This window comes from Lethenteron reissneri, chromosome 16 (genome assembly GCF_015708825.2).
Source record: "Lethenteron reissneri isolate LAM-NWPU_2019-01 chromosome 16, ASM1570882v1, whole genome shotgun sequence".
Taxonomy (NCBI): Eukaryota; Metazoa; Chordata; class Hyperoartia; order Petromyzontiformes; family Petromyzontidae; genus Lethenteron; species Lethenteron reissneri.
Genome location: NC_083794.1, coordinates 15,897,165 through 15,921,034, shown reverse-complemented (window position 1 = coordinate 15,921,034; position 23,870 = coordinate 15,897,165). Strand labels below are relative to the sequence as shown.

General features: G+C 57.8%; 1 protein-coding gene across 1 annotated transcript in view; it reads right to left on the bottom strand.

The window, feature by feature from the left end:
* Positions 1 to 23,870, bottom strand: part of LOC133343091 (F-BAR and double SH3 domains protein 2-like) — a 61,874-nt gene that overhangs the window by 31,768 nt on the left and 6,236 nt on the right. Inside the window, 1 exon segment of the mRNA XM_061552594.1 lies at positions 21,028 to 21,073. Coding sequence (XP_061408578.1) covers positions 21,028 to 21,073 — 46 coding nt within the window.

The following is a 23,870-nucleotide window of genomic DNA, read 5'->3' as shown; positions in this document are numbered from 1 at the left end:
GTGTTGAAGGAGCCCCCGATTAGCTCCGCGGGCGTGCACCGCCAAGCCCTGTAAAGCGCGCACTGTACGGCCCAAGAGACACGCGTACAATACACACACAAACACAAAGATACCCCGGGGAGCCTGCACAGGTTGTTGGGCAAAGTGCCATGAGCGAGCGCCTATGAAGGCCGGAACGATCCACGGATGAGGGGGTGCAGTGGCCTGTACCACACCCCGCCGATTTCTCTTCCCGGTGCTGATGTTGACGCACTGCGGTGGGCTTATCACTACGCTACCGTTCCCCCACACGCACAAACGCAGTGGCCGCTGTTGCGACCAAGGCACGGTGACGCGTCGCTGGTCTGAATTGTGACCGATAACCCCAAGAAGGACAGCGAGAAGAGACTTGGAGGGTTTGGGCTCGTGTCGAGAAGAGATTAGAGGCCCACAAACTGGCATTGGGAGAGAACCACACTCCCACAGAGAACTAGAGCATCATGTGAGTGTCTGTACGTGAATCTACGGATCATGTACGCAAATGTAAGTCTACGGGTGTCTCAGTGAGTCTCCGGGTCTCTGTGCAAGTCTGTCACTCGCTATGTAAACACCGAGCACGTGACTCCAGAAGAGACATCAAGCACATGGAGAGAATAGTTTCAAACAGCCGACGCCAACGCAAGAATGAGACTTCTGGCTCAGAAGAATCTGGCAGATGCTCGCTCGCCCGCTCACAAACACGAGCATTCCTCCGCACCATCCCCGCTTCCTGTCGGGTCTTAGTTTCTAGCGGACGGAGTGGGGGGGGGGCGGGAGGATGGGGGGGGGGTCAGGAGAGTGAAACCCATCTGTGGGCAACATTCCGCCCTCTCCATAGTCCCTCGTTACCCCCCACCCCCCCAAACCCCTCTTCCACTCAGAGTCCATTGGCTCGTGGCGCGATCGTTCTCATAGTGCGGTGCGGCGACACCGCTACGGAAGGCGCTGCTGCTGCTGCTGCAGCTGCGTCCCAGCGGGGGCGGTGGTGCCATGCGTCCTGTGCAGGAACCCATGGAGCGACGCGCGGAGTCATTTTTTCGAAATTGGAAAAAGCGGACAGTAACGGCGGCACCCAACAGCCACCAACAACCTTTGAGTTTGCCGAGCAGCAATAGGAGGCTAATGTTTACCACTCAGTGAAACCCCCCCCCCCCCCCCACCATAGTAAGTGAATCTAAGGGCTAGCGATCCATGAGACTTGACGTGTGCACACACTCACACACACGGGCCAGGAGTGAAGCCCATGCTCTTCTTGCTGCTGGGCACACGCGTCCCCAACTGCGCCATCCTGCCCGTGCCCACTGTGCGGACGCGGGAGGTGGTGCGGCGGCGGCGGCGGTGGTGGTGCCGGTGATGTCACCGCACCACCACCACCACCACCGCACCGAATCGCGATTTGGCTCTGCCGCCCGCCGGCGCGCTGTGCGCCAAAACCTCCGCGGGAGCTCCTGGCCACGCGGATTCCCGGGGGGAAGTGGAGGGTGACGCCCCCCCCCCCCCCCGCCCCCACTAGGGCGGTGGCGGCGGTGGCAGCGCTCACCGCCCGGGCCTGGCGGGCACCGCCGTGCGTGACGGCGGTGCCGGCGCCTGGGAACGTGGCGCACTCCGGTCTCTCACACCTCCACCCTCACCTGGGAGACGCGTGGGGGGAGACGCGTGGGGGGAGACGCGTGGGGGGGGCACGTGGGGGGAGACGCGTGGGGGGAGACGCGTAGGGGGAGACGCGTGGGGGGGGGCGCGTGGGGGGGCACGGAAAAGATGGGATGGGAAGATGCAGGGAGAGGGGGGGCATAGGGAGATGTGGGGAGAAAGGGGGGTGCTAGGGGAGACGCTAGGACACACGTGGGACTTCCCAAGGGATGAGTCGCTATGAGCCACGAGACTGTGATATGCACACTGACCACATGAACCTCACACTGACCACATGAACCTCACAATGACCACGTGATCCTCACACTGGTCACGTGAACCTCACACTGGTCACGTGAACCTCACAATGACCCCATGAGCCTCACAATGACCACATGAGCCTCACAATGACCACATGAGCCTGCCAAATGAATCATATGACCGTAACACGTGACAATGTTTTAAATTCTATTATAATTATGTTTGTTTACCCAGGAAAGCATCACTGAGTCTCAATACTCATTTTCAGAAGGGTCCTGCCAAGGTTCCGCCATAGGGGGCGATGATTGCTGTATGGAATCTAAGCGAATTATTTGTGGCGACTTATTTTGCCAAATTCCTGACACACGGGTTCAGGCACACGGCCCACACAGCATTTCAACTTCTGCCACTCTCATCACTCGATCCTCGGGCACACAACCCCCCTGGTGCATGGCACACACAACTCTGAACCACTGGTCAGATACATGGCCCACAGAGCCCGAATGGAATTGATATATACAATTATAACAATAACAATAAACATTGTATCACGCACGCGTTATCTCGCGAATCGGACGTGATGTTCGATCGAGAACTCGGCGGTCCGAAGCCAGAGCTCAAAGTCCTCCGTACGCAAGCCTGAACAGGTGAGGGCCTGAACAGGTGAGAGACTGAACAGGTGAGAGACTGAACCAGGTGAGAGTCTGGATAGGTGAGAGACTGAACCAGGTGAGAGACTGGATAGGTGAGAGACTGAACCAGGTGAGAGTATGGACAGGTGAGAGACTGAACCAGGTGAGAGACTGAACCAGGTGAGAGACTGGATAGGTGACAGACTAAACCAGGTGAGAGACTGAACCAGGTGAGAGACTGAACCAGGTGAGAGACTGAACCAGGTGAGAGACTGAACCAGGTGAGAGTCTGAACCAGGTGAGAGACTGAACCAGGTGAGAGACTGAACCAGGTGAGAGACTGAACCAGGTGAGAGACTGAACCAGGTGAGAGCCTGAACCAGGTGAGAGACTGAACCAGGTGAGAGACTGAACCAGGTGAGAGACTGAACCAGGTGAGAGACTGAACCAGGTGAGAGACTGAACCAGGTGAGAGACTGAACCAGGTGAGAGACTGAACCAGGTGAGAGACTGAACCAGGTGAGAGACTGAACCAGGTGAGAGACTGAACCAGGTGAGAGACTGAACCAGGTGAGAGACTGAACCAGGTGAGAGACTGAACCAGGTGAGAGACTGAACCAGGTGAGAGACTGAACCAGGTGAGAGACTGAACCAGGTGAGAGACTGAACCAGGTGAGAGACTGAACCAGGTGAGAGACTGAACCAGGTGAGAGACTGAACCAGGTGAGAGACTGAACCAGGTGAGAGACTGAACCAGGTGAGAGACTGAACCAGGTGAGAGACTGAACCAGGTGAGAGACTGAACCAGGTGAGAGACTGAACCAGGTGAGAGTCTGGACGGGTTAAAGTCTTGAGCTGTCCCTTAAGGGTGACGGTGCTTGGATGCTGCGCTTGTGCAGTGGGAGAGCGTTCCAGGCGGCTGGTCCAGTAACCGAGAAGAATTTGACAGAGATAGATAGGAATCCACTTGCTGTACCGCCTTCTCTTGGCGAGCCAGGTTTCAGCACCTCTACGCCCACGGAGGAGGGAGTTCCAACACTTATGTGATCCACCAACCGCCTCGCTCCCCTCCGGTTGGTGCATTCGCCGGTGTGCACATTGGCCACCACCACCGACAGGGGGAAAGGGGGCCAGGGGGAGGCACCCACGTGGCATTTTACCCCAGGCCTCCAGGAACCTTTGGGGGCGGGGGGGCGGGGGGGTGGGGGGGCGGGGGGGCGGGGGGGGGCGGCTGCCTGCTCCTCCCATCTGTACTCTATCACGCATCCGACTCAAAACCGCACGCTCACGTGCACGAAACGTGTACTCACTAGCGGCGACTCCGGTGGGGGGCCACGTGGTCGGTGAGGGGGTCAACTAAGGACCGAGTCCTCAACACGGGTGGAAGAATCAATGAGTGAAGTTCACGGAAACAGGAACCATTGGAGTGACAAGGAGGGATGCATGATACATCACAGGGAATTCTCTCTGGCATCAGGGAGTGGGCGAGTGAGCGAATGATCAAGTGTTTGTCCCGGAGTAGGGAGGAGTGTTTGGCCCGGAGCAGGGAGGAGTGTTTGGCCTGGAGTGGGGAGGAGTGTTTGGCCCGGAGCGGGGAGGAGTGTTTGGCCCGGAGTGGGGAGGAGTGTTTGGCCCGGAGTGGGGAGGAGTGTTTGGCCCGGAGTGGGGAGGAGTGTTTGGCCCGGAGTGGGGAGGAGTGTTTGGCCCGGAGTGGGGAGGAGTGTTTGGCCCGGAGTGGGGAGGAGTGTTTGGCCCGGAGTGGGGAGGAGTGTTTGGCCCGGCGCGGGGAGGAGTGTTTGGCCCGGAGCGGGGAGGAGTGTTTGGCCCGGAGCGGGGAGGAGTGTTTGGCCCAGAGTGGGGAGGAGTGTTTGGCCCGGAGCGGGGAGGAGTGTTTGGCCCGGAGTGGGGAGAGTGGAGCCCTCACGAGCTGAGTGGCCTCTAATTCCTCCCATCTGGCGCCGCGCGCCGCAAGAACCGAAACCACAGAGAACTTTTTCTTTCTTCCTCCCCTAATTAAAACCACAACCACCACCACCACCGCCGCCACCACCGCCGTCACCACCGCAGTGGTGGTAGTGGCGCTGTTGACCTGCAACGTTCCGGCGGCAAACCGAGAAGACATCCAACGGAGAAGGCGGAGCCAGGAGGGGGGCGGGGCAGAGGGGCGGGACAAGCTACCCCTCAACCCCCACTGCCCCCCCGTCATCACGAACAGAGTGAGTGTGTGAATTATTATAATCATCAGCAAAAGCCACGGGCAATCCACTGCTGGATGAAGGCCTCCCCAAGACACCACCACCTCGCAACGTACTCATCCACGGAGCGCACGCACGCGGTTCCGTTCCTCGGATTCTCTCCACTGTCGTTCCTGACGGTCGCCCGCCGTGCCTCCCCGGCCGTGCCGTGTCCTGCCTGGACCCCACTCACAGCCGAGGGCATGTGGCAGGTGAAAAAGATCTTCGTGTTTGCGCGCAACAGCAAAATCCCACGCCCCCCACCCCCCACACGAAGCCTCACCCCTAACTTGGCGCAGCCCAATCGCCACAGTAACCGCTGCCATATCACCTGCAGGCCGAGGCAAGGCGGAGGGAGGTAATGCACGGGGAAATGAAACCGGGGCTGGGTTGGAGCTGCCAGTGCGTGGGGCCCTGCGGTGGCGCCGAGAGCCCGCCCGGCTCCACCACGCGTGGCCGGGGCATTGTCACCCACGGTGCTGCCTGGGGACGGCGGGGCAATGCCAGGCCGCTTGAGGGATTGCGTCGTCGGCATTGTCACTCGCGTTGCTTCACCAACGAGGGTCCTGCCAGGTTTTCGCAGGAAAGTGGCCGATGTTGCGTTTAAGAGTGTTTGGCTGCTATACATTTCCAAATCATCAGCCACTTTGTTTGAGCTATCATTTGTGGCCAGGTCGCTGCTGAATTAGAGGAACATATCTCAGTGGGCCTTAGCTGGTAAAATAAAAAATAGTTGCGGTGTCATTTTTCAGCAGCGGGATGTTTTGACCAATGCCAAGTTACAGAGTTTATCACTAGCTATGGGTGGATGGTAGCGCCTCGAGTGGCTGGGTCACCTGAACCAAATATTAACGGCACACGCGCGCACGCGCACGCACGCCCACACGCACGCCCACACACACAAGCACGCGCGCACACGTGCGATAGAACGGCACGCTCAGATCTCGCCCGCCGTCAACACGAGACGTCACCCAACCGGTTCCCCGGGGACTCGGCGCTGGCGCCGCACACTCCTGGGGGACCCCCCCCCCCACAATCGCCACTTGGATTCGTCTGCACCCTCCCCCCCGGCCCCGAAACAACGAATTCTCTCTCCCCGTGCCTGTGTCTCGCCGTGAGTCATCAAGGTCGCTCTGAGGGAGATCACTCAGCCCCTGCCGTACAGAAATAGCAGAGGACTGTGTATCCACCGCGTGGCCTCCTGCCTCTGTGATGCGGGCAGCGCACTGGAGCGAGGGCACGGGGTTTCAGGAATCCCTTCACCCAGCTGAGCACCCAGAACGGAACTTAGTTGGGCACCCAGCCTGGCACCTGGGTCATGTGCTCGGTGCCAAGCGAGATTCCCAACTGAGTAACCTCGCACAATGCACCCATTGGGCACCAAGTCTAGCACCTAGAATGACAAGCAGATGGGCACCTAGCCTGGCACCCGGACATTGACACTGAACCAGTCGTGGGCCTCACCGAGGTCGACGCAGTCTTAAAAGGAGTACCTGGTGCGCCGTGGAAACAACACTGGGGTCAGAGGCAGCCGGGCGTAGTTGCTACCCGGCCACCCACCCCCTTGTTAGCAACACTTGTCCCAAGAGTCTGTTGAGGCTATACGGGGGAGCTTTGTGTTTGGTGTGGAACCCACCCCGGTGCCCAGGGCTTGGCTTCATTACCTTCACGAGAAGCTTTCCTCCGCGGCTGCTCCGCGTTTGTTTGTTTTAATTTCACAGAAAAAATTCTCCAGAGTTCAGATCTTGCCCCTTTTACAGTGCGCAAGTGTCACCCACACCCAGCAACCTGAAGACGCGAGTGCGGTGTCTGTATGTGTGCGTGTGTGTGTGTGCGTGTGCGGAGTGTTGTGCTGGAGTGTGCGAGTGTGCGTGTGCGTGCGGTGTCTGTATGTGTGCGTGTGTGTGTGTGGAGTGTTGTGCTGGAGTGTGCGTGTGTGCGTGTGCGTGCGGTGTCTGTATGTGTGTGCGTGTGTGCGTGCGGAGTGTGTGTGTGTGTGCGTGTGTGTGCGTGCGTGCGTGTGTGCGTGCGGAGTGTGTGTGTGTGTGCGCTGGAGTGGGAGTGCAATGGTTTGCGCATTGATCCACGGACCCGGCGACCCGAATTTGATTCCCGTTCACGACCACAAACAGCAGTGACAAATGTGTCAACCGGTCATGGGCTTCCCATAGGTCGACTCAACCGTACACGAGTACCTGGTGCGGTGTGTAAACATCAGCACGGGGGAGACAAAGGCGGCCGGCCACGGTTCTGGCCATCCACACCCTCGTGTACCGCGCCGGCCTTCATAGGTGCCCGACAACAGCACTTGCTCTTAAAAGCCTGTTGAAGGCAATACCTGGGATCTTTGTCTGTCCGTGCGAGTGTATTGTAGGAAGCACTGTCGGGTCAGGTGTCATGCCGTGCACAAACCAAAACAAACTCTTCCACCCGGCAGCTGGGCTCACATCACCCTCGTAGCTACTGGAGGCCACCCCAGGCCGACTCCCCGCCCGCCCTGCTGGTAAACAGCCTCGCACAATGACGGGCGACTCTCGCGATTGACGCCACGGGATCTTTAACGTCCACCGCCAGTGAAGCCGGCGGCTAGCGATATTATTACGGCGTTCACGCCGGCAATATTAATTGGGGCGGCCGCTGGAATTCGAACCGTGACCTTCTGCAACAAACAGCGAACGCGCCGCCGCGTCGCCTGCGCGTGAATTCTTCTGCTGCTCTCCCGGTTTGTGTCTCTGTGAAGCACTCTTCTCTGCGAGCGGCGTGGTCTGTTGTTGCGGACCCAGGCCTCGCCTCGCGGCCCTCGCCCGGGCTGGCCGCTTCACGTAAAGTTTCACTGTTACCGGGGCCAGCGGCGAACCTAAGCCGGTCATGAGGTTTGTTTGACCATACTTCACCACGCTGGTCAGTGTGGGTTAGAGAAAGTGGTTGACTCGTGGTGGGACCGGTTCAGATATCGCTCGGCACTGATGTCAGCCGTGACCGGAATTCAACTCAGGATTTTCAGGTTCATAGCGCGGTGCGCGAACTTTTTAAGTCTCTATATGACTGTAATTGTGCGTGCGTCAATGTCTGTGTATCAGTGTAAGTCCTAGGTGCGTGCAGCATTGTGTGAGTGCAGACCTGCATGTCTGCGAAGCACGCGGTCGGTGATACGGGTCAGTGAATGGGGCGGGGGAGGCACGGAGGGAGTTGTGGGGACTGAACCAATTCAGGTCTCACTGATGTTAGCCGTGGCTGGGAATTGAACTCAGGTCGCCGTGGTTCATGAAGCAGCGGGTGATTCACTGCGCCACCTCTCCACCCCAAACAAGGAGATTCCCCCCATCAACATCACAACCCCCCGCCCCCCAGGGAAGGGAGGGCCGCCTTGTGGTTAACATTAACAAAGGAAAGGTGAAGTATGGACAGGTTGCTGGGTGTGTGCACCCCGATGGTGTTACTCAGACCGACCTCGCACATTCCAATCATTCACAGCTCCTGACCCCCCCCCACCCCGATGGAATGCTGCCTCGCCACTCTTGCTGCTGTCACTGCAACGTTGCCTGTGACAATGCTTCTTGTGACAATGCCTCCAGTGACAATGCCTCCCGTGACAATGACTCCAGTGACAATGACTCCAGTGACAATGCCTCCCGTGACAATGCCTCCCGTGACAATGACTCCAGTGACAATGCCTCCCGTGACAATGCCTCCCGTGACAATGCCTCCAGTGACAATGTCTCCCGTGACAATGCCTCCAGTGACAATGACTCCCGTGACAATGCCTCCCGTGACAATGCCTCCCGTGACAATGCCTCCAGTGACAATGTCTCCCGTGACAATACCTCCAGTGACAATGCCTCCCGTGACAATGCCTCCAGTGACAACGCCTCCCGTGACAATGCCTCCAGTGACAATACCTCCCGTGACAATGCCTCCCGTGACAATGCCTCCAGTGACACTGCCTTCAGTGACAATGCCTCCCGTGACAATGCCTCCCGTGACAATGCCTCCAGTGACAATGCCTCCCGTGACAATGCCTCCAGTGACAATGCCTCCCGTGACAATGCCTCCCGTGACAATGCCTCCCGTGACAATACCCCCAGTGACAATGCCTCCCGTGACAATGCCTCCAGTGACAACGCCTCCCGTGACAATGCCTCCAGTGACAATACCTCCCGTGACAATGCCTCCCGTGACAATGCCTCTAGTGACACTGCCTTCAGTGACAATGCCTCCCGTGACAATGCCTCCCGTGACAATGCCTCCAGTGACAATGCCTCCAGTGACAATGCCTCCCGTGACAATGCCTCCAGTGACAATGCCTCCCGTGACAATACCTCCCGTGACAATACCTCCCGTGACAATGCCTCTAGTGACACTGCCTTCAGTGACAATGCCTCCAGTGACAACGCCTCCAGTGACAATGCCTCCAGTGACAATGCCTCCCGTGACAATGCCTACAGTGACAATGCCTCCAGTGACAACGTTGCCCATGACAACGTGGCCCGTGACAATCCGCAACAACAAAATGACCGAGCAGACAAAGATACGCCTTCCCGCGAGCTTCTGTCCCTGAACTGCAATTTTTTTCCCCTCAAACAAATCCCATCAGCCATGCGGCCTTCCTTCTGGCAGCGACGACTTTCAGCAGCACTGCGTGGACACAAGCAAATCGTCGAGAATGGGTCTCGACATTCAAAGTTGGATGCAGCCGTCCAAACTCCAGCGAGGCACAATCGCCAAGCCTGGCTACTGAACGCTCCGTCTCCCAGACATCTACCAAGCGGTTGGGCCAGCGTTGGCATTGTGGTTTAAACCGCTGGGCCAATCGTTGGGCCCAAGGTTGGCCCAACGATTAGCACGGTTGGCTACGTACGGTGAGAAATAAGTTTAACATACATACATAGAGACATACATCAAAACCGTTCCGAACAAACGAGAGGAAATGAACTCAACAAAGGACGGCAGCAAAGCGTGGCTAAAAATAAGCACGAGCAAAAAACACAGACAAGTCACGGCCGAAGGTTCCGCTAAACAAAAGAAAGCAATTGTTGGAGGGACACAAATGGAAAACACAGCAGAATATTTATACCCAGGGATATTCTCTTGTACAATTACTTCTCGGCTTCCGAACGCAGGAAAGCCACAGCGAGTCTAAGGGCTCTTCTACAGGAGGGGGCTGCCCAAGTGTTTTTTTTCCCAGTAGGGTGACGATGTCACTCCTGCTGCTGTTGCTGCCGTGTCCCCAACTGAGTTATTTGCAGGTGAATGTTTCTCTATAGAAATGTTTTGGCCACGGTCAGACTGTATAATGTACGGTGTTTTTTTTTAATAGCTATGGAAGAACCCCAGAAGAAACACATGCAGAACAGGGGGAGAACACACCAACTCCACAACACACTCACTCAATCTCACTCTGCAGAACAGGCGGAGAACACACCAGAAATGCGCCTATGGCGGGAATCGAACCCAGGCGCTTCTTGCTGCGCGGCGTGAGTGTTACTGCTGGGCCACCGGGCCGCCCAGATCAGGATCAAAACGATGACGTGGAGAGGCAATGGTGAGGACCGCGGGAACCTTGAGCATCTTGCACCCCTAACACACACACCACAAACACTGAGAGGCAGCCGCCTCCTTCCCACATCTCGTCCCCCACGTTAGTAAGTGTAACAGTATTCCTGTCACATCCCATCAGCCGTACGGCCTCCTGAGAGTGCATTTCAGCCACATTGGTTCAATGAATGCAAAGCGCAGGGACCAGTTTCGACATTCAGCGTCTCATCGGCAGTAAGATCGCTTGTAGCGATGCCGCTGAACTGGCCGACGTATATATCGATCGGCAGGCCCCTGTCCGTCAGATCACCCACCCCACAAAAGAGGGGGGGCGCAGACTTGGGAGATCCGGGGGTCAAAGGGCAAAGAGGAAGGCAAGGATTAAGGGCTCACGGTGTAACGAGCAAGCGGTGCCGTCAGAGCCCCTCTGCGCATCACCTCGTCACCACGAGGCTTCACGCCCCCATGACCAATCATGGGCCCAATCGTAGCTCCAGCGGTTGGCCCATCCAAGTTCCGATGCGGCCACCGCCGCCGATTCGGAGGAGGAGGCACGCTCGCTCCGGCAAGGCGCATCTCCCCTGCTCCCACCCCTCCCCCCACGCACTCCACTTTCAATCTGCCGCTCGCGCCAGACAAAAGCGCGGAGCGGAGCGATTATCATAATCGTGCTCCCCAGCAACCTCTCTCCTCCTCCTCCTGTCCCCTCCCATCACATCTTCCTCTCCCCTCATGCTCTCTTCCCGTCTCTGTTGCCACTGCATCTTCCTCTCCTTCCCAGCGCTCCCGTCATGACCAGTACGCGCACGTCCCCCCACGACCCCCGACCTCCCCCCGACTGCCCCCACGGGAGATCTGTGGGGTGGGGGGGTTCATCACGTGACCCGCGCCTGTGTTGTGGCGCGTGGGAACCGCACCCCCTCCCACCTGTTCGTCCGTCTCCTCTGTACCCCCCCTCCCCAGTCTGCCTCTGTCTGCCACCACGAACCCTCCCCACCAACATGCATCGCCTGTGCGACAACATGCACCGCCTAGAGGCCATGGATTTAGAGGGGACACGTGGTCTAGTCCCTGCACTCCAGTCCGTGCACTCCATTCTTTGTGCTCCAGGTTTGGTGCTCCAGGTTTTGTGCTCCAGGCTGTGTGCTCCAGGTTGTGTGCTCCAGGCTGTGTGCTCCAGGTGTTATGGAGCCCACAACCCCTTCTTCGTATACGTGTTATCTTCTTCCTCACGTGGGTGATGTTGATGCAGAGCAGCAGCTGTGATTGTACATTGGCTGATGAGCCAGAGATTGGGTCGGGAGGAGGAGCGGAGCGGTAAATCATCTTTTCTATTCGTGCCATAGAGAAGGGTCATTGCCCCGAAACGTCGTCTTAAAATTATGTTTTCCTTTTAAGGTCACACACAACCGCACGCACGCGCTGAAGTCACCATGCTTCAGCATCGTCGCACGGCCGTGGCGGTGCGGTGGCCCTATCGGCCCTCGTCATCAACTGTACCCCCCCCCCTTCCCCACCCATCTCCCCAACGCTCCGTTAACAAATCGTCTCACACGAGGGCGCGACTTCCCCAGTTGGACCAGGCAGGCTTAGAGTCACCTCCTCCTCCTCGACAAACTCTCTCTCTCTCTCTCTCACTTCTTTCCGCTTCCCCCTCCTTTCTCTTAGTTCCCCCTCTCGCCCCTGCCTTAGCTCGCAGCGAGGTTCTTCTCTTGGTCCGTCCAGTCTCGACCACAGAGGCGACCCCCCCCGCCTCCACCCACTCTGTAGCCTGGTGAAGATCCCCTTTCTGCGTTTGCTTCGTGGAAAAAAAACATCAATGAAATAAAAATAAGATATGAATACTCCTACGAACGCGGGACCCCCGAAGGCAAGGGGGTCCCGCCTCCCTGTCGAGGAGCCAAGGGGGCCCATTCGGAGTAGCCGAGATGGTCCCCGTGTAGGTGGCGGAGCCAAGGGGACGCGTGTTAGGTAGCCAAGACGACACATCATGCTACTATAATTATACACAAGAATGGGGGGGGGGGGGGGGGGCAATTGCCTGGCCTCCTGGGAGGAGAGCGGACCCATTGAACGTCTCCACTCCGACACCCCCACCCCCCACCAATACTCACCACTGCTTACCACCCCACCCCCCTCCCCACACGTCTCTCACCGGGCACGCGATCTGCCGCCCTTCCCGTCATCAAATATTTAACGCGGAGGGACAAAGCGGTGCACAGCACGACGCGTCGCGACAGCCACAACAATCGGCACGGCGTGCGATGTCCGCTCGCGCCGCTCGCTCCGCCGGCGTCTCCACTTTCACCAGGGGGCGGGGGCCCGGCGGGGCAGTGAGCCGCTCCGCCAGGGCCCTCAACGGATTCTCCGACTGGCAGCGCCGGGCAGGTCGACCCAAGGGCGACCGTGGAACAGCGCGGAGCGCGCACGTCCGGGCGGCCCAGCGGAGCGCGGTTCCATCGGCAGAGCGGCCTCCGCTTGGTTTTGCGTGCCGCTCTGGAGCTGGAGGTGGCGGCGGTGGTGGTAGCGGCGGGGTCGTTTGTTTACTTATTTACGAGCGGCTTTGTGAGCGCGCGAGCCCGTTGTGGCCGCACCGCACGTTTGCTTGCCGAGCCTCCGCACGCCGCCCTTCCCGAACAGGCCGAGCGTGGTCGCAGAGACGCCCCGGCACATCAATCTTCCACGCGGGGCATTGTGGCCTGGCACCGATGGACCGCGCGCCGCCGCCACGCCGCAACCGCATGCACCGCCGCCGGCGGCGGCTTGCCAACATTGCCCCCCTTGCCGCCCGCCGCCCCCAAAGCGCCGACATGTCGCCTCGCCGAGGCGCTGCTATCCCCACCGCGTCGGTTCGCAAATCTCATCAAGTCGCCACCGCACCTCGCCAGCACCGTAACTCGCCGCTGTGCCCGCCCACGCCAACTCACCATGTCGCTGCCACCCCAAACGCCACTGCACCACCTCACCATCTCTTACCAACAGATCACAAAGTCACCGCCAAACCTCACCACACGGTCACCTCACCACCCCAACACAACCTCGCCATGCCATAATCCTACCTCAACGCATCATTTCTAAGTTAGCTCTCCATCTCACCGTGCCACCACACCGCCTGGCAACGCCGTCGCTAATTGCAATCACGAACGCCAATTACGACGCTCATCGTAGAGCTGCGAACCACACCGTGGCTCATCGCACCACGGCGTCTGAAGGTCGGAGTGCGTGCTAGGTGGCTGTGTTTACCAGTGCGCCCCTCCCGTGGAGTGGGCAATGCAGTAGCAGCAGCAACAGCAGCAGCAGTAACAATAGCAGCAGCAATAGCAACAGTAACAATAGCATCAGCAGCAACAATAGCAGAAGTAACAATAGCAGCAGTAACAATAGCAGCAGCAACAATAGGAGCAGAAAGTAACAATAGCAACAGCAAGAGTGGCAGCATTAGGAGTGATATGAGCGGCTGTAGCAGCATTAGTAAAATGAGCAGCATGAACAGCAGGAGTAGCGGTAGTCTCTCTCTCTCTCTTGTTCGTCCATCATAGTTGATGATCACCATGGCACGTTTGTCATTTTGTTGGGTTTTGATGAGTGCGCAGATGGCTGAACAGGCCAATCAGAGCCCGGCATTCTCTGTGGCACACTGGACAGGTCAGGGAGGTAGCAGTCGTGCTAGGTATGTATTGTAAACTTCTTTCGCACCATACATAGCCAACCGTGCTAAAAGGAGGTATGGGATATCAGCAGCAGCAGCAGCAGCAGCGTCAGCAGCTTTCACCCTCGAGCTGACTGGTGGTGCAACAACACGTCCAGCACGGGAAGTCCCGCTCCACGCCGCACTGGAGAACAATCGTTCCGACGCCCCCCATCCCAAAACCTTCCCCACCCCCTCTCTAGTAATCAGAGGTCGAAAACGGGTTTTGATTCCTTACCCATACCCGTACCCGGCCGCACCAGGGTCGCAAACGGGTACCCGTACCTGTACCCGACCGTACCCGTACCCTACCCGTACCCGGCCGGGTATCGGGTAGGGTACGTGTATCGGGTACCTGATTGCGACCTCTGGGATGAAGCCATGTTGCAGGCACGGGTGGGTTGATTCTAGGAACTTGAATTGTGAGAAGAGACAAGACGTTGGGAAATGAGTGACAAACAGTTACTCACCAGTGACTCACGGCCTACCCGTACCCGGCCGCACCAGGGTCGCAAACGGGTACCCATACCCGTACCCGGCCGGGTACGGGTAGCCGGGTATCGGCTAGGGTACGGGTATCGGGTACCCGGTTGCGACCTCTGCTAGTAATGCAACTCTCAGCACGCGGGGTGAAACGTCGGACATCGAACCGGACAATACAGGGTATGACTGGCAAATCCATCGATCGGACAGCTGTAGCAAAGAGTTCTGCTGGGAAGGCTCCACGTGTGTGGGTAATGATGCCATGCCTGGTGATGATGATGATGACAACCGCAGTAATAACCGGGTCGGCCTGCCGGATTCAAATTGCGAACCTCTGCAACAACAAACGGAAAAGTCCCAGCACTCGGCTATGCGACTGTCCCAGTGTCACTCATGATGATTCTGCTGCTGATGATGATACTGCTGCTGATGAGGATAAATACTACTGCTGATGCTGCTGCTGATGTATGACGCTGACGCTGCTGCTGATGATGTTGTTCCTTTTTGCCGCTCGCTGACTCGGGGGTAATAGCGGCGAGCCCCGCGGTAAACACCGATCGGCGCACGCAGCGCTTCCCGCGCTGTCAACGCCTCTCAACTAGGACAACAACATCCCGCGTGGCATCCACGTCCACCACACAGGCCTCCAACGAGGCCGGCGGTGGCCGAGATGGAGCGGCGACATCGTCGTCAGCGTTTAGGCGGTGGTCCAAGCGACTTCCTGCGGCTCGAATGGGCGCTGCAGGAATTGGCGCTCGGCCTCCGTTTACAGCCGCCGTGCAGAGCCAAGAGCAGAAATTCCACGTTACTATGGCAGGGACGAGTCTATCCCAGAGTTATCGTACAAAATCGACGGCTTGGCATAAAATTCGAAATTGGACGGAAGGGTGAACCCAGGTGAAATGTTTATTATTATTATTATAATTCCACTTGTTCCCCCTGGAAAGTATCACTGACTCTCAAGACTCATTTTCAGGATGGTCCTGCCAAGTTTCCGCAGTAGGGAGGCGATGTTGCGGGTGATCACAATTGACTAATTTGTGAGTAATATTTCAGCATTGTAATATTTTGGCCAATACCAGTTATATCTTTTTAATAGCTGTGAGGAAATTGGAGAACCCGGAAGAAACCCATGTAGAGAGAGCTAAAAGAACCCACACGAGTCGGGAATCAAACCCAGGGCCATCTGGCTGCGAGGCGCAGGCGTGAGTCCCGCGCTGCCCCACCGTGCCACCCGCGAGACGCTCTGCAAGTGCGAACCGCCACCAGCCCCGCTGGCAGAGCCTGGCCCGAGGGAGCGGGAGAGAGCAGGGCTGTGCTAACCTCGGCACAGCGACTCTACTGTTACAAAGGGGGCGGTGAGCGTGATGCGATGGAGGACTTCGCTTCAAGACAAAAGTTTGGCGAGACGGGGAGGGAAGCGGGGAGATGGAGGGCGGTGATGGTGAGCTGCTGCTGCCGGTGAGCCGAGGGTGAGAGGCACAGGGCAGCGCTCCCCACCCCGCCCCTGGCCCAGAGGTCACGGGATGTCAGGAGGGGTAACACGTCACACAGCGTGACCAGGGGGGTACACCACCGCCGCCACCACCCGGTCGTCTGCTAAAAGCACCCCTCCGCCCCCTGCCTTACACCGCCCGACCACCGCCACCTCGCAGTGGCAGCAGGATGTGAACGCTCCGGAGAGGAAACCGCAAGTAGGCGGGCGACGACGCTCGCCCCGACTCTAAACAAACACCAGCAGCGGCAGCGGTGACGTTGATCGCCAGCAACCCGCGACCCACGGCCTGCCAACCGACGGCCCGCGATGCCACGGAGCTGGGCCCTGCGGGGCTTGTTCAGCCAGGATGCCTCACCGAGTCTCAGGACTCAGGAGGCTCTGTTTCACGGTTGGGGGTGACGGTCGCGACGTTAAGTAACTTGCGGCGTTATTCTACTAATTTGGCAAACGTGGACCGTGACGCCAGCGCACACAATGGCCCTACTCTCTTGTGAGTGACGTCACAGGATCTTTAACGCCCGCTGCGAGTGAAGGGGACGGCACGTAGTGTTATTGCTGTAATCACACACCATAGTATTAACCAGGGCGGCCGCTGGATTCGAACCCTGAACCTCTACAGCAAGCGGTAAACTGCTGGGCCACTGCGGGTGCCAGATAGCACAGTTTACGTACAAGATGTTCACCCGGGGGTCAAAGTACTATAGTGGAAGCAGGTCTCCCTCACTTTATACGGTAAATACATTTCAAACAAGAGGGCATGCAAAGCAAAACCGCGTAACATGGAACGCACGGTCATCCAACCCACAATGCACTGCACAAGGAGAAAGCTGCCAAGCAGCGCGTACACTACAGACGGTACACACACAGCACACATACTGTGCACACAGTACACACACAGTACACACACACAGTACACATACACAATGTACACAGTACACACACACAGTACAGACAGTACATACACAGCACACACACAGTACACACACACAGTACACACACACAGTACACATACACAATGCACACAGTACACACACACAGTATACACACAGCACACACACAGTACACATACACACACAGTAGACACACAGTACACACACACAGAGTACACACACACGGTACACACACACGGTACACACACACGGTACACACACACAGTACACACAATGTTGTCCCACGTCCGACCGCTTGCTAAGGGAGATTTCAAACCGCACGGCCGAGCCAACATGTTGGGTAGAGACCGAGAGAGAGACCGGTGGAGGTAGAGAGACAGGTGTAGGTGTCCTTGTGTGACCCCCCCTCTGTGTGGTAGTGTTACCCCCCCCCCTCTGTGTGGTAGCGTGACCCCCCCCCCTCTGTGTGGTAGCGTGACCCCCCCCCCTCTGTGTGGTAGCGTGACCCCCCCCCCCCCTGTGTGGTAGCGTGACCCCCCCCCCTCTGTGTGGTAGCGTGACCCCCCCCCCGTGTGGTAGCGTGACCCCCCCCCCCTCTGTGTGGTAGCGTGACCCCCCCCCCTGTGTGGTTGCGTGACCCCCCCCCCCTCTGTGTGGTAGCGTGACCCCCCCCCCTCTGTGTGGTAGCGTGACCCCCCCCCCCTGTGTGGTAGCGTGACCCCCCCCCCCCGCTCTGTGTGGTAGCGTGACTGTGGTGGGGTTGGCCTATTGGCATTTGCACATTTAGTTATACGGCCATTGGAACAAAGTTGTGATTAGCCTTGGGTAGACATCCGTACACTGGAGAGGAATCTGCCCAAGGGGGGCGGGGAGGTGGGAGGGTGGGGGGTGGTGGGGGATAGGTGGAGGGCGGGGGGTGGTGGGGGGTGGTGGGGGGGGTCATATTGCTGCCATCGAGTTTGCACCCCGGCCCTTCTTTCTGACCCCCCGAAGGGGACAGTAATATTTCCACGGGGTGAGTCATTGATGCAATAGTATTTTGACCGCAGAAATATAAAAATATCTCCACATTAAAGCAGCAGATGGCATGTTGACGTGATTCTGGGGGGCGGTTGAAGAGCATCTCACGCCCGAGTCGCGGGGCCCTCGCTCCTTGGCAGCCACGGCGCATTGCTCAGTTCCTGGCCCCGCGGGGGGGGGGGGGGGGGGAGACTGTGGCACGCCGAGTACAGTGTGTGCTGCAGTGTGTGTGGTGCAGTGTGTGTGTGTGCTGCAGTGTGTGTGTGTGCTGCAGTGTGTGTGGGTTCTGCAGTGTGTGTGTGTGCTGCAGTGTGTGTGACCAGAGGTCTCACTCCGAATCAGTCGAGCGGCATTTTCTTTTCATCGGTTGCGTAACGCTGTGTGGAAGCTACCTGGTCTGTCACTTCGCACGCAACTCCAGGTCTTCTCGGCCAGTCATTCTCTCCCTTCTCCATGCTTGCGAAACGTGGACCCCCTAATGGAACATCTTCGCCGGTTAGAAACATTTAGGCTGGCCTGCCTACGATCCATCGTGGGTTTAACCAGGCTGGATTGTGTGAGCTCCTCCGGCAGGCAAGGCTGCGTTGACTGGGTAATGTAGTCTGCATGCCCAGCCACCGCATGCCTAAACAGATTTTGTTCAGCCGGATAGCGGGGGCTGAACGAGCACGGCACAGGTACAGGAGGATGGGGAGCTGAGTGGACTGGCCGATGACTGGTACCAGCAGTGTCAAGATCGGCCTCTGGAGGAGGCTCGTAAAGGACGCTACTGGGTGGTTGGAGGCAGTCGCCCTCCAACAACGGAGGGGGGAGGAGCGACGCTGACAACAATGAGTGGAGCACCGGGTGGCTAAAGCACAGCAAGTTGGCACAGTAGGGGTACAGGTGGTGCATCGGCCAGTCATCTCAGTCAGTCGACCCGTGGCACCTGGGTCTGTCCCGTGACCTGCCAACGGGCGTTCGACACTTCATGTGCCTCAAGGTGCACATAGCCTGGCACAAGCGTTGTGGTGACGTCACCGCCACTTATTGGCGAACGGCGGTTGTTGTTGTCTGTGGTTTATGTGTGTGTCTGTGTGTGTCTGTATGTGTGTGTTAATGTGTGTGTGTTCTGGTGTGTTTACGTGTGTGTGTTTTACGTGTGTGGAATTTTAGCGATTGTATCTACGCAATCACACTTTAGTACACCCTTTGTGTACACACACCACACATTTACACCAAAACCTCAGCTTCGGCAAATAAACGACTGTGCTCAACTGTTTGGCCACTTCTCATTACACAGAACACGCAGCATTGTCACAAAACATAAACATCTCACACAAATGATGACCATGACGATGATGATGATGAGACACTAAGGCCCCTTCTTCTTAGTCACAGCTCAGCTCAAGACTTGAGCCGGTGGGTTTTACCAGGAGCCGAGCCCGAGCCCAACCACAGCCGAACCTGACCCAAGCCAGGGCCCAGCCAGGGCCCAGCTAGAGCCGAGAAGACGGCCATCAGAGGCTGTGCCATCTCAGTGTGACGTCCGAGTTTAAACTCGCAACCACGGTGCCAACAAAACCTAAGACAGACGAGCTAAGACACGAACACGTGTGAGAAGGGCCACCCAGAGGTGGGGGCCGGGGCAATTTGACCCCCGTGTCTTACACCACAGAGGGCCCCACAACAAAGGCGGCCCTCTTGGGCCTCCCGGTCCCGGGCCTCGCCGAACCTCGGCGGGTCTGCCAGAGGGGAGGAGCTTCTGTGCGTAGAGCGGGAATGGAACTCGGGTCACTGGGTTCGGAGTGCGGTGAGCTGACCGCTACGCTGACCGCTCCCCAGCTTTGACGGTCAGACACAAATTGACACACGCACACAGCTCACGCCGATCGTGTCATTGCAAGGGGCCCCCGTTCTGGCCGTCCTTGTAGTGCACATTTGGGAACAAAATAATAAGAAGAAAGAGGCCTCGATCCAGCGGTAGAAATTCCACGTTACTATGACGCAAGCCACCATCATGCGTGCAACAAGTGGTCCGTGCGGTCAGCAAGCGGTGCACGGCAAGCGCGGATCCACATCGGAGGGAGTGAGGAGGGAGGGTGTTGGGCAGGCGTGCGTACACGCAGGCGTGCGTACACGCAGGCGTGTGTTCAGACAGGCGTGCGTACACGCAGGTGTGGACATTAGGGTGCCATTTAAAAGTCAAGTTTGTTATTTTCAAGGTCCATGCCTCCCGGTTGTATTTGTTTGCCGGTTAAACCGAGACGATCCCTCAATGTTGACGGGGCGCCCAATGGAGCGGAGATCAAAGTCGATAGACAGCACAGACGCAGAGGAGCAGCAGGCGGCCCTCTCAGGTGACCCGCCGCCCACACTGGGCATCTGTGGAAAAGAGCTTCATAGCTCATCGGATTCCTCCCGTCTAAACAAAGATTCTGATTCTGGGTAGGTGAGTGGGCGAGTGAGTAGGTGAGTAGGTGAGCGAGTAGGTGAGCGAGTAGGTGAGTGAGTAGGTGAGTAGTAGGGTTCTACTCAATATACGTACAGTCACAGTGTAGAGGCACAGACGCAGAGAAGAGGAGGAGAAGGGGGGACTCTGAGGGCTCTGTGACTACGAAGAGAGTCGAATGAGATTCTCAGGTGTAACAAACTGGGAGGAGGGAGACAACCTACAACACTGAGACTTCTTTTCATATGCAGTGAGTGGCACACCCTGGTGTGCGTAGAGGTGTGTGTCTGTGTGTGTGTGGGGAGCGGTAGTGTAGCGGTTAGCGCGTTGCGCTACGGGTTTGATTCCCGCTCACGGCCAACACCGGTGACGATTATCTGAACCGGTCCTGGGCCTCCCCTAGGTCGACTCGGCCTCAAATAAGTACCTGGTGCGATGTGTAAACATCGGCACTGGGGAGACAAAGGCGGCCGGGCGTGGTGTTGGCCACCCACCCCCTCGTTCGTGTGCCATCCCGGCCTTCATAGGTGCTCGCTAAAAGCACTTGCCCCGACAGTCTGTAACAGACTGTTGGGGCAAATCTAGATTAGTCTGTTACAGGTTACACGGGGGATCTTTGTCTTTGTTTTTTGACAGGTGTGTGTGCATACAGATATGTGTGTGTGTGCATACAGATATGTGTGTGTGTGTGCATACAGGTGGCCTTACCTGTCCATAATCCTTCTCGATGGCTGCCCGCTGCTTGCAGAACGACCTGCGGACCGAGAGGAACAAATTGAACTCCACAAACTGCCACGGCAGCGCACCACCCACGCAGCGCACCACCCACCTACACACGCACAACCTACCCACCCACGCACCACCCACACACCACCCACACACGCACCATCCACCCACCACCTACCCACCACCTACCCACTGCTGGGACCCCCACCCCTGCTGAGACCCCCACGAGATGAAGCTCTGGGGGTCCCACCAGATGGTGTTGGGCCCTACCCTGCCACGTTCTGGACGAGGTGGGAGTCACCCACAATTTGCCCCACCACACACAACCCGTCCATCACACAACAACTGTGCTGTCACCCATCCGTGCTGCTGGGGGGGGAGAGGTGGGGGGGGCTGGGAGGGCGGCATTGAAGAAACTTGCCCCCTTAGTTTGCCTAAAAACGAATTTAATTCGTTATGCACGCTAAAGAAAGCTGCTGTAATATTCGAAAAAAATATTAAATTCATTTCAAAAGATAAATGGTACGTACATGCATGCATTAATGCCAATCGAAGTTAGTTTGACCATTTGTTAAAATGAATATAATAACCCTGTGTGCCATGACTTTTGGGCCATCCTCGATATCAGCTCATCTGGCAGGATGGAGGACTCGGGGGCAGCCGGGCTGAAGCGGTGCGGGGCCCTGCGGACCACTTGAAACATCGCCATGGGGACAACACATCTTTCTCTCTCTCGCTCGGCAGTGAGCTCACTGTGGGGCGACGCACATGCTCGTGGAGCCAAGGGGCTCCTTTTCAATGGTGGCCCAGACGAGTGGGGAGATTTGACGAGGTAGCGAGATTCACAAGGGCAGCGACTGCAAGTGTCAAAGGCACGAGTAGGCCGAGACGTCAAAGACACCCTGGGAACCCTCCAGCATCTCCCCGTGTGGCCAGCCCCGCGGCTGCCACTCCATCACTGGTTCCACCCTGGGCTCCCCCCCCCACCGTCCGGTGAGAATCCACGCGTGTCGATTTAATCCGCCGTGTAGTAGCGGGGGCGGTGCGGTTCCATAAAACTTTTACCGAGAAATCGACACCAACGCAGACACCGGGAGCCCCGAACACTGCGGTGAGAGCAGACAGCTCCTGGCCGTGACATCACCAGCGCGAGCCCAGCACTCGGAACGCGGGCGGTGGTCGCACGTGGCCACCGCCTTAACCGTCCCAAAATAAACACAATCGTCACGACGGGGCCAGCGGCAACCCCGCCGAGGAATGCGAATGGGGGTGGGGGGGGGAAGTGCGGAAAAAAGGAGAGGGGGGCGGGAGGGGGGTGGGGGCGGAGACGTGGACGGGGGTCCCTTATCATGGGAGAGAGTTCACGATCGACGTTCAAGGTCCACGCGGTGGCGCCGTATCGCCAAGGCTGGTGACGCAAGTCCACCCGCAACGCCTGCAGGTGCAGCCTGTACTGGCAAGAGCTGCGAGCGAGCGCCTCTTAAGGCTGCCATGGATTTGGCGAACTCTACGCACTCAGACAAAGGGAGGAGTAGGGCTCGGGGTGTAGCGTGGTTGGCATGGGCCCCGGTGCAGTTGCACCAACTTCACACTCGAGAGTTGCGCCACTACCCAGGACAGGGCCAGCGGCCAGCTCGTGGTAGCCGTGGCCTAGAGTCCAACCCAGGCTATCGGGACTGTGCCACCTTTGCTCGGCACTGCGTGAACAGATTCGGGGGCGCTCCTGCGCAGGTTTTCTCGTGGGATGAGCTGCCGCTGTTCGACGCGACGTCCAAAGCGTCGCTCCACATGCCAGCGGCTTCCTCGACCACGACGAAGCTGCCGACGCGGGGAAGCCAAACGTCGGACCTTGCGCCGGATGACATGCACGGCACGACCCTTAACCCTGGGACGCATCACCAGGACTCACGACCACACACACGCAGACGCTCAATGTCTCGCTATCCTCCTGCACCTCGTCTCCTCCTGGCCCTGGGCCAAAGTCCAGCGCGACACTCGGCACGAACAGTGGCCCACGCTGTCCGCCCTCGGGGTCAGGCCGCCCGGACCGACTCCTCCCCCCCCCCGACCCCTCCCCCCCACCACCCTACCATCATAAACCACCACGCGGTAGTTTTATTATTTATTTAAAGGAAATATTTCACCTTGAAAGCCCCTTGCAAACAGGTCACCTTGCACACGGATCGTTTGCAAGGTGTTGAAGGTGTCAAGTAACGTTGATATATCGTACATACACACACGCACGTTCACGTAAATGTGTACACACGTATACACTCACGTACACCTACACCGTGGAACGTGTAAACACGCACAGTGTATCGAGGCCTTATTCACAGCACGCCGACTGCGTGACCATCGTGCCCAGTCACACGCGTCGACGCGCAGGCGAAGCGCGCGGGCGAGCGCGCGCTCAGGTGTGCGCTCAGGTGTCCGCTCACCGCCACCAGCTCACGACGGCGGCCGTGCCAAGTGGAGTGCGACGGAGTTAACGCTCCGTGCCCTCATCAAGCCCGTGGTGGACTGTGAAGTGTTTTGATTGTGGATGGTGAGCGTTTTATTGGTCGTTATTGGTGTTTGGGTAGTGATTGGTTGGTGTTTGGTTGGTGGTTGAATGGTGTTTGGTTGGTGCTTGAATTGTGTTCGGTTGGTGGTTATTGGTGGTTGATGAGTGATTGGTTGGTGGTTGGTGGGTGGTTGGTGGACGGAGTCACACTGCACTGCAGAGTAAACACGCGGCGATGGATCACGCATCCTCCAGCTGGTGGCTTCCTGCCAGGAATTTTTCAGATTCTTTAAAAAACGAGAACATGCTGTCGAGTCAGCTC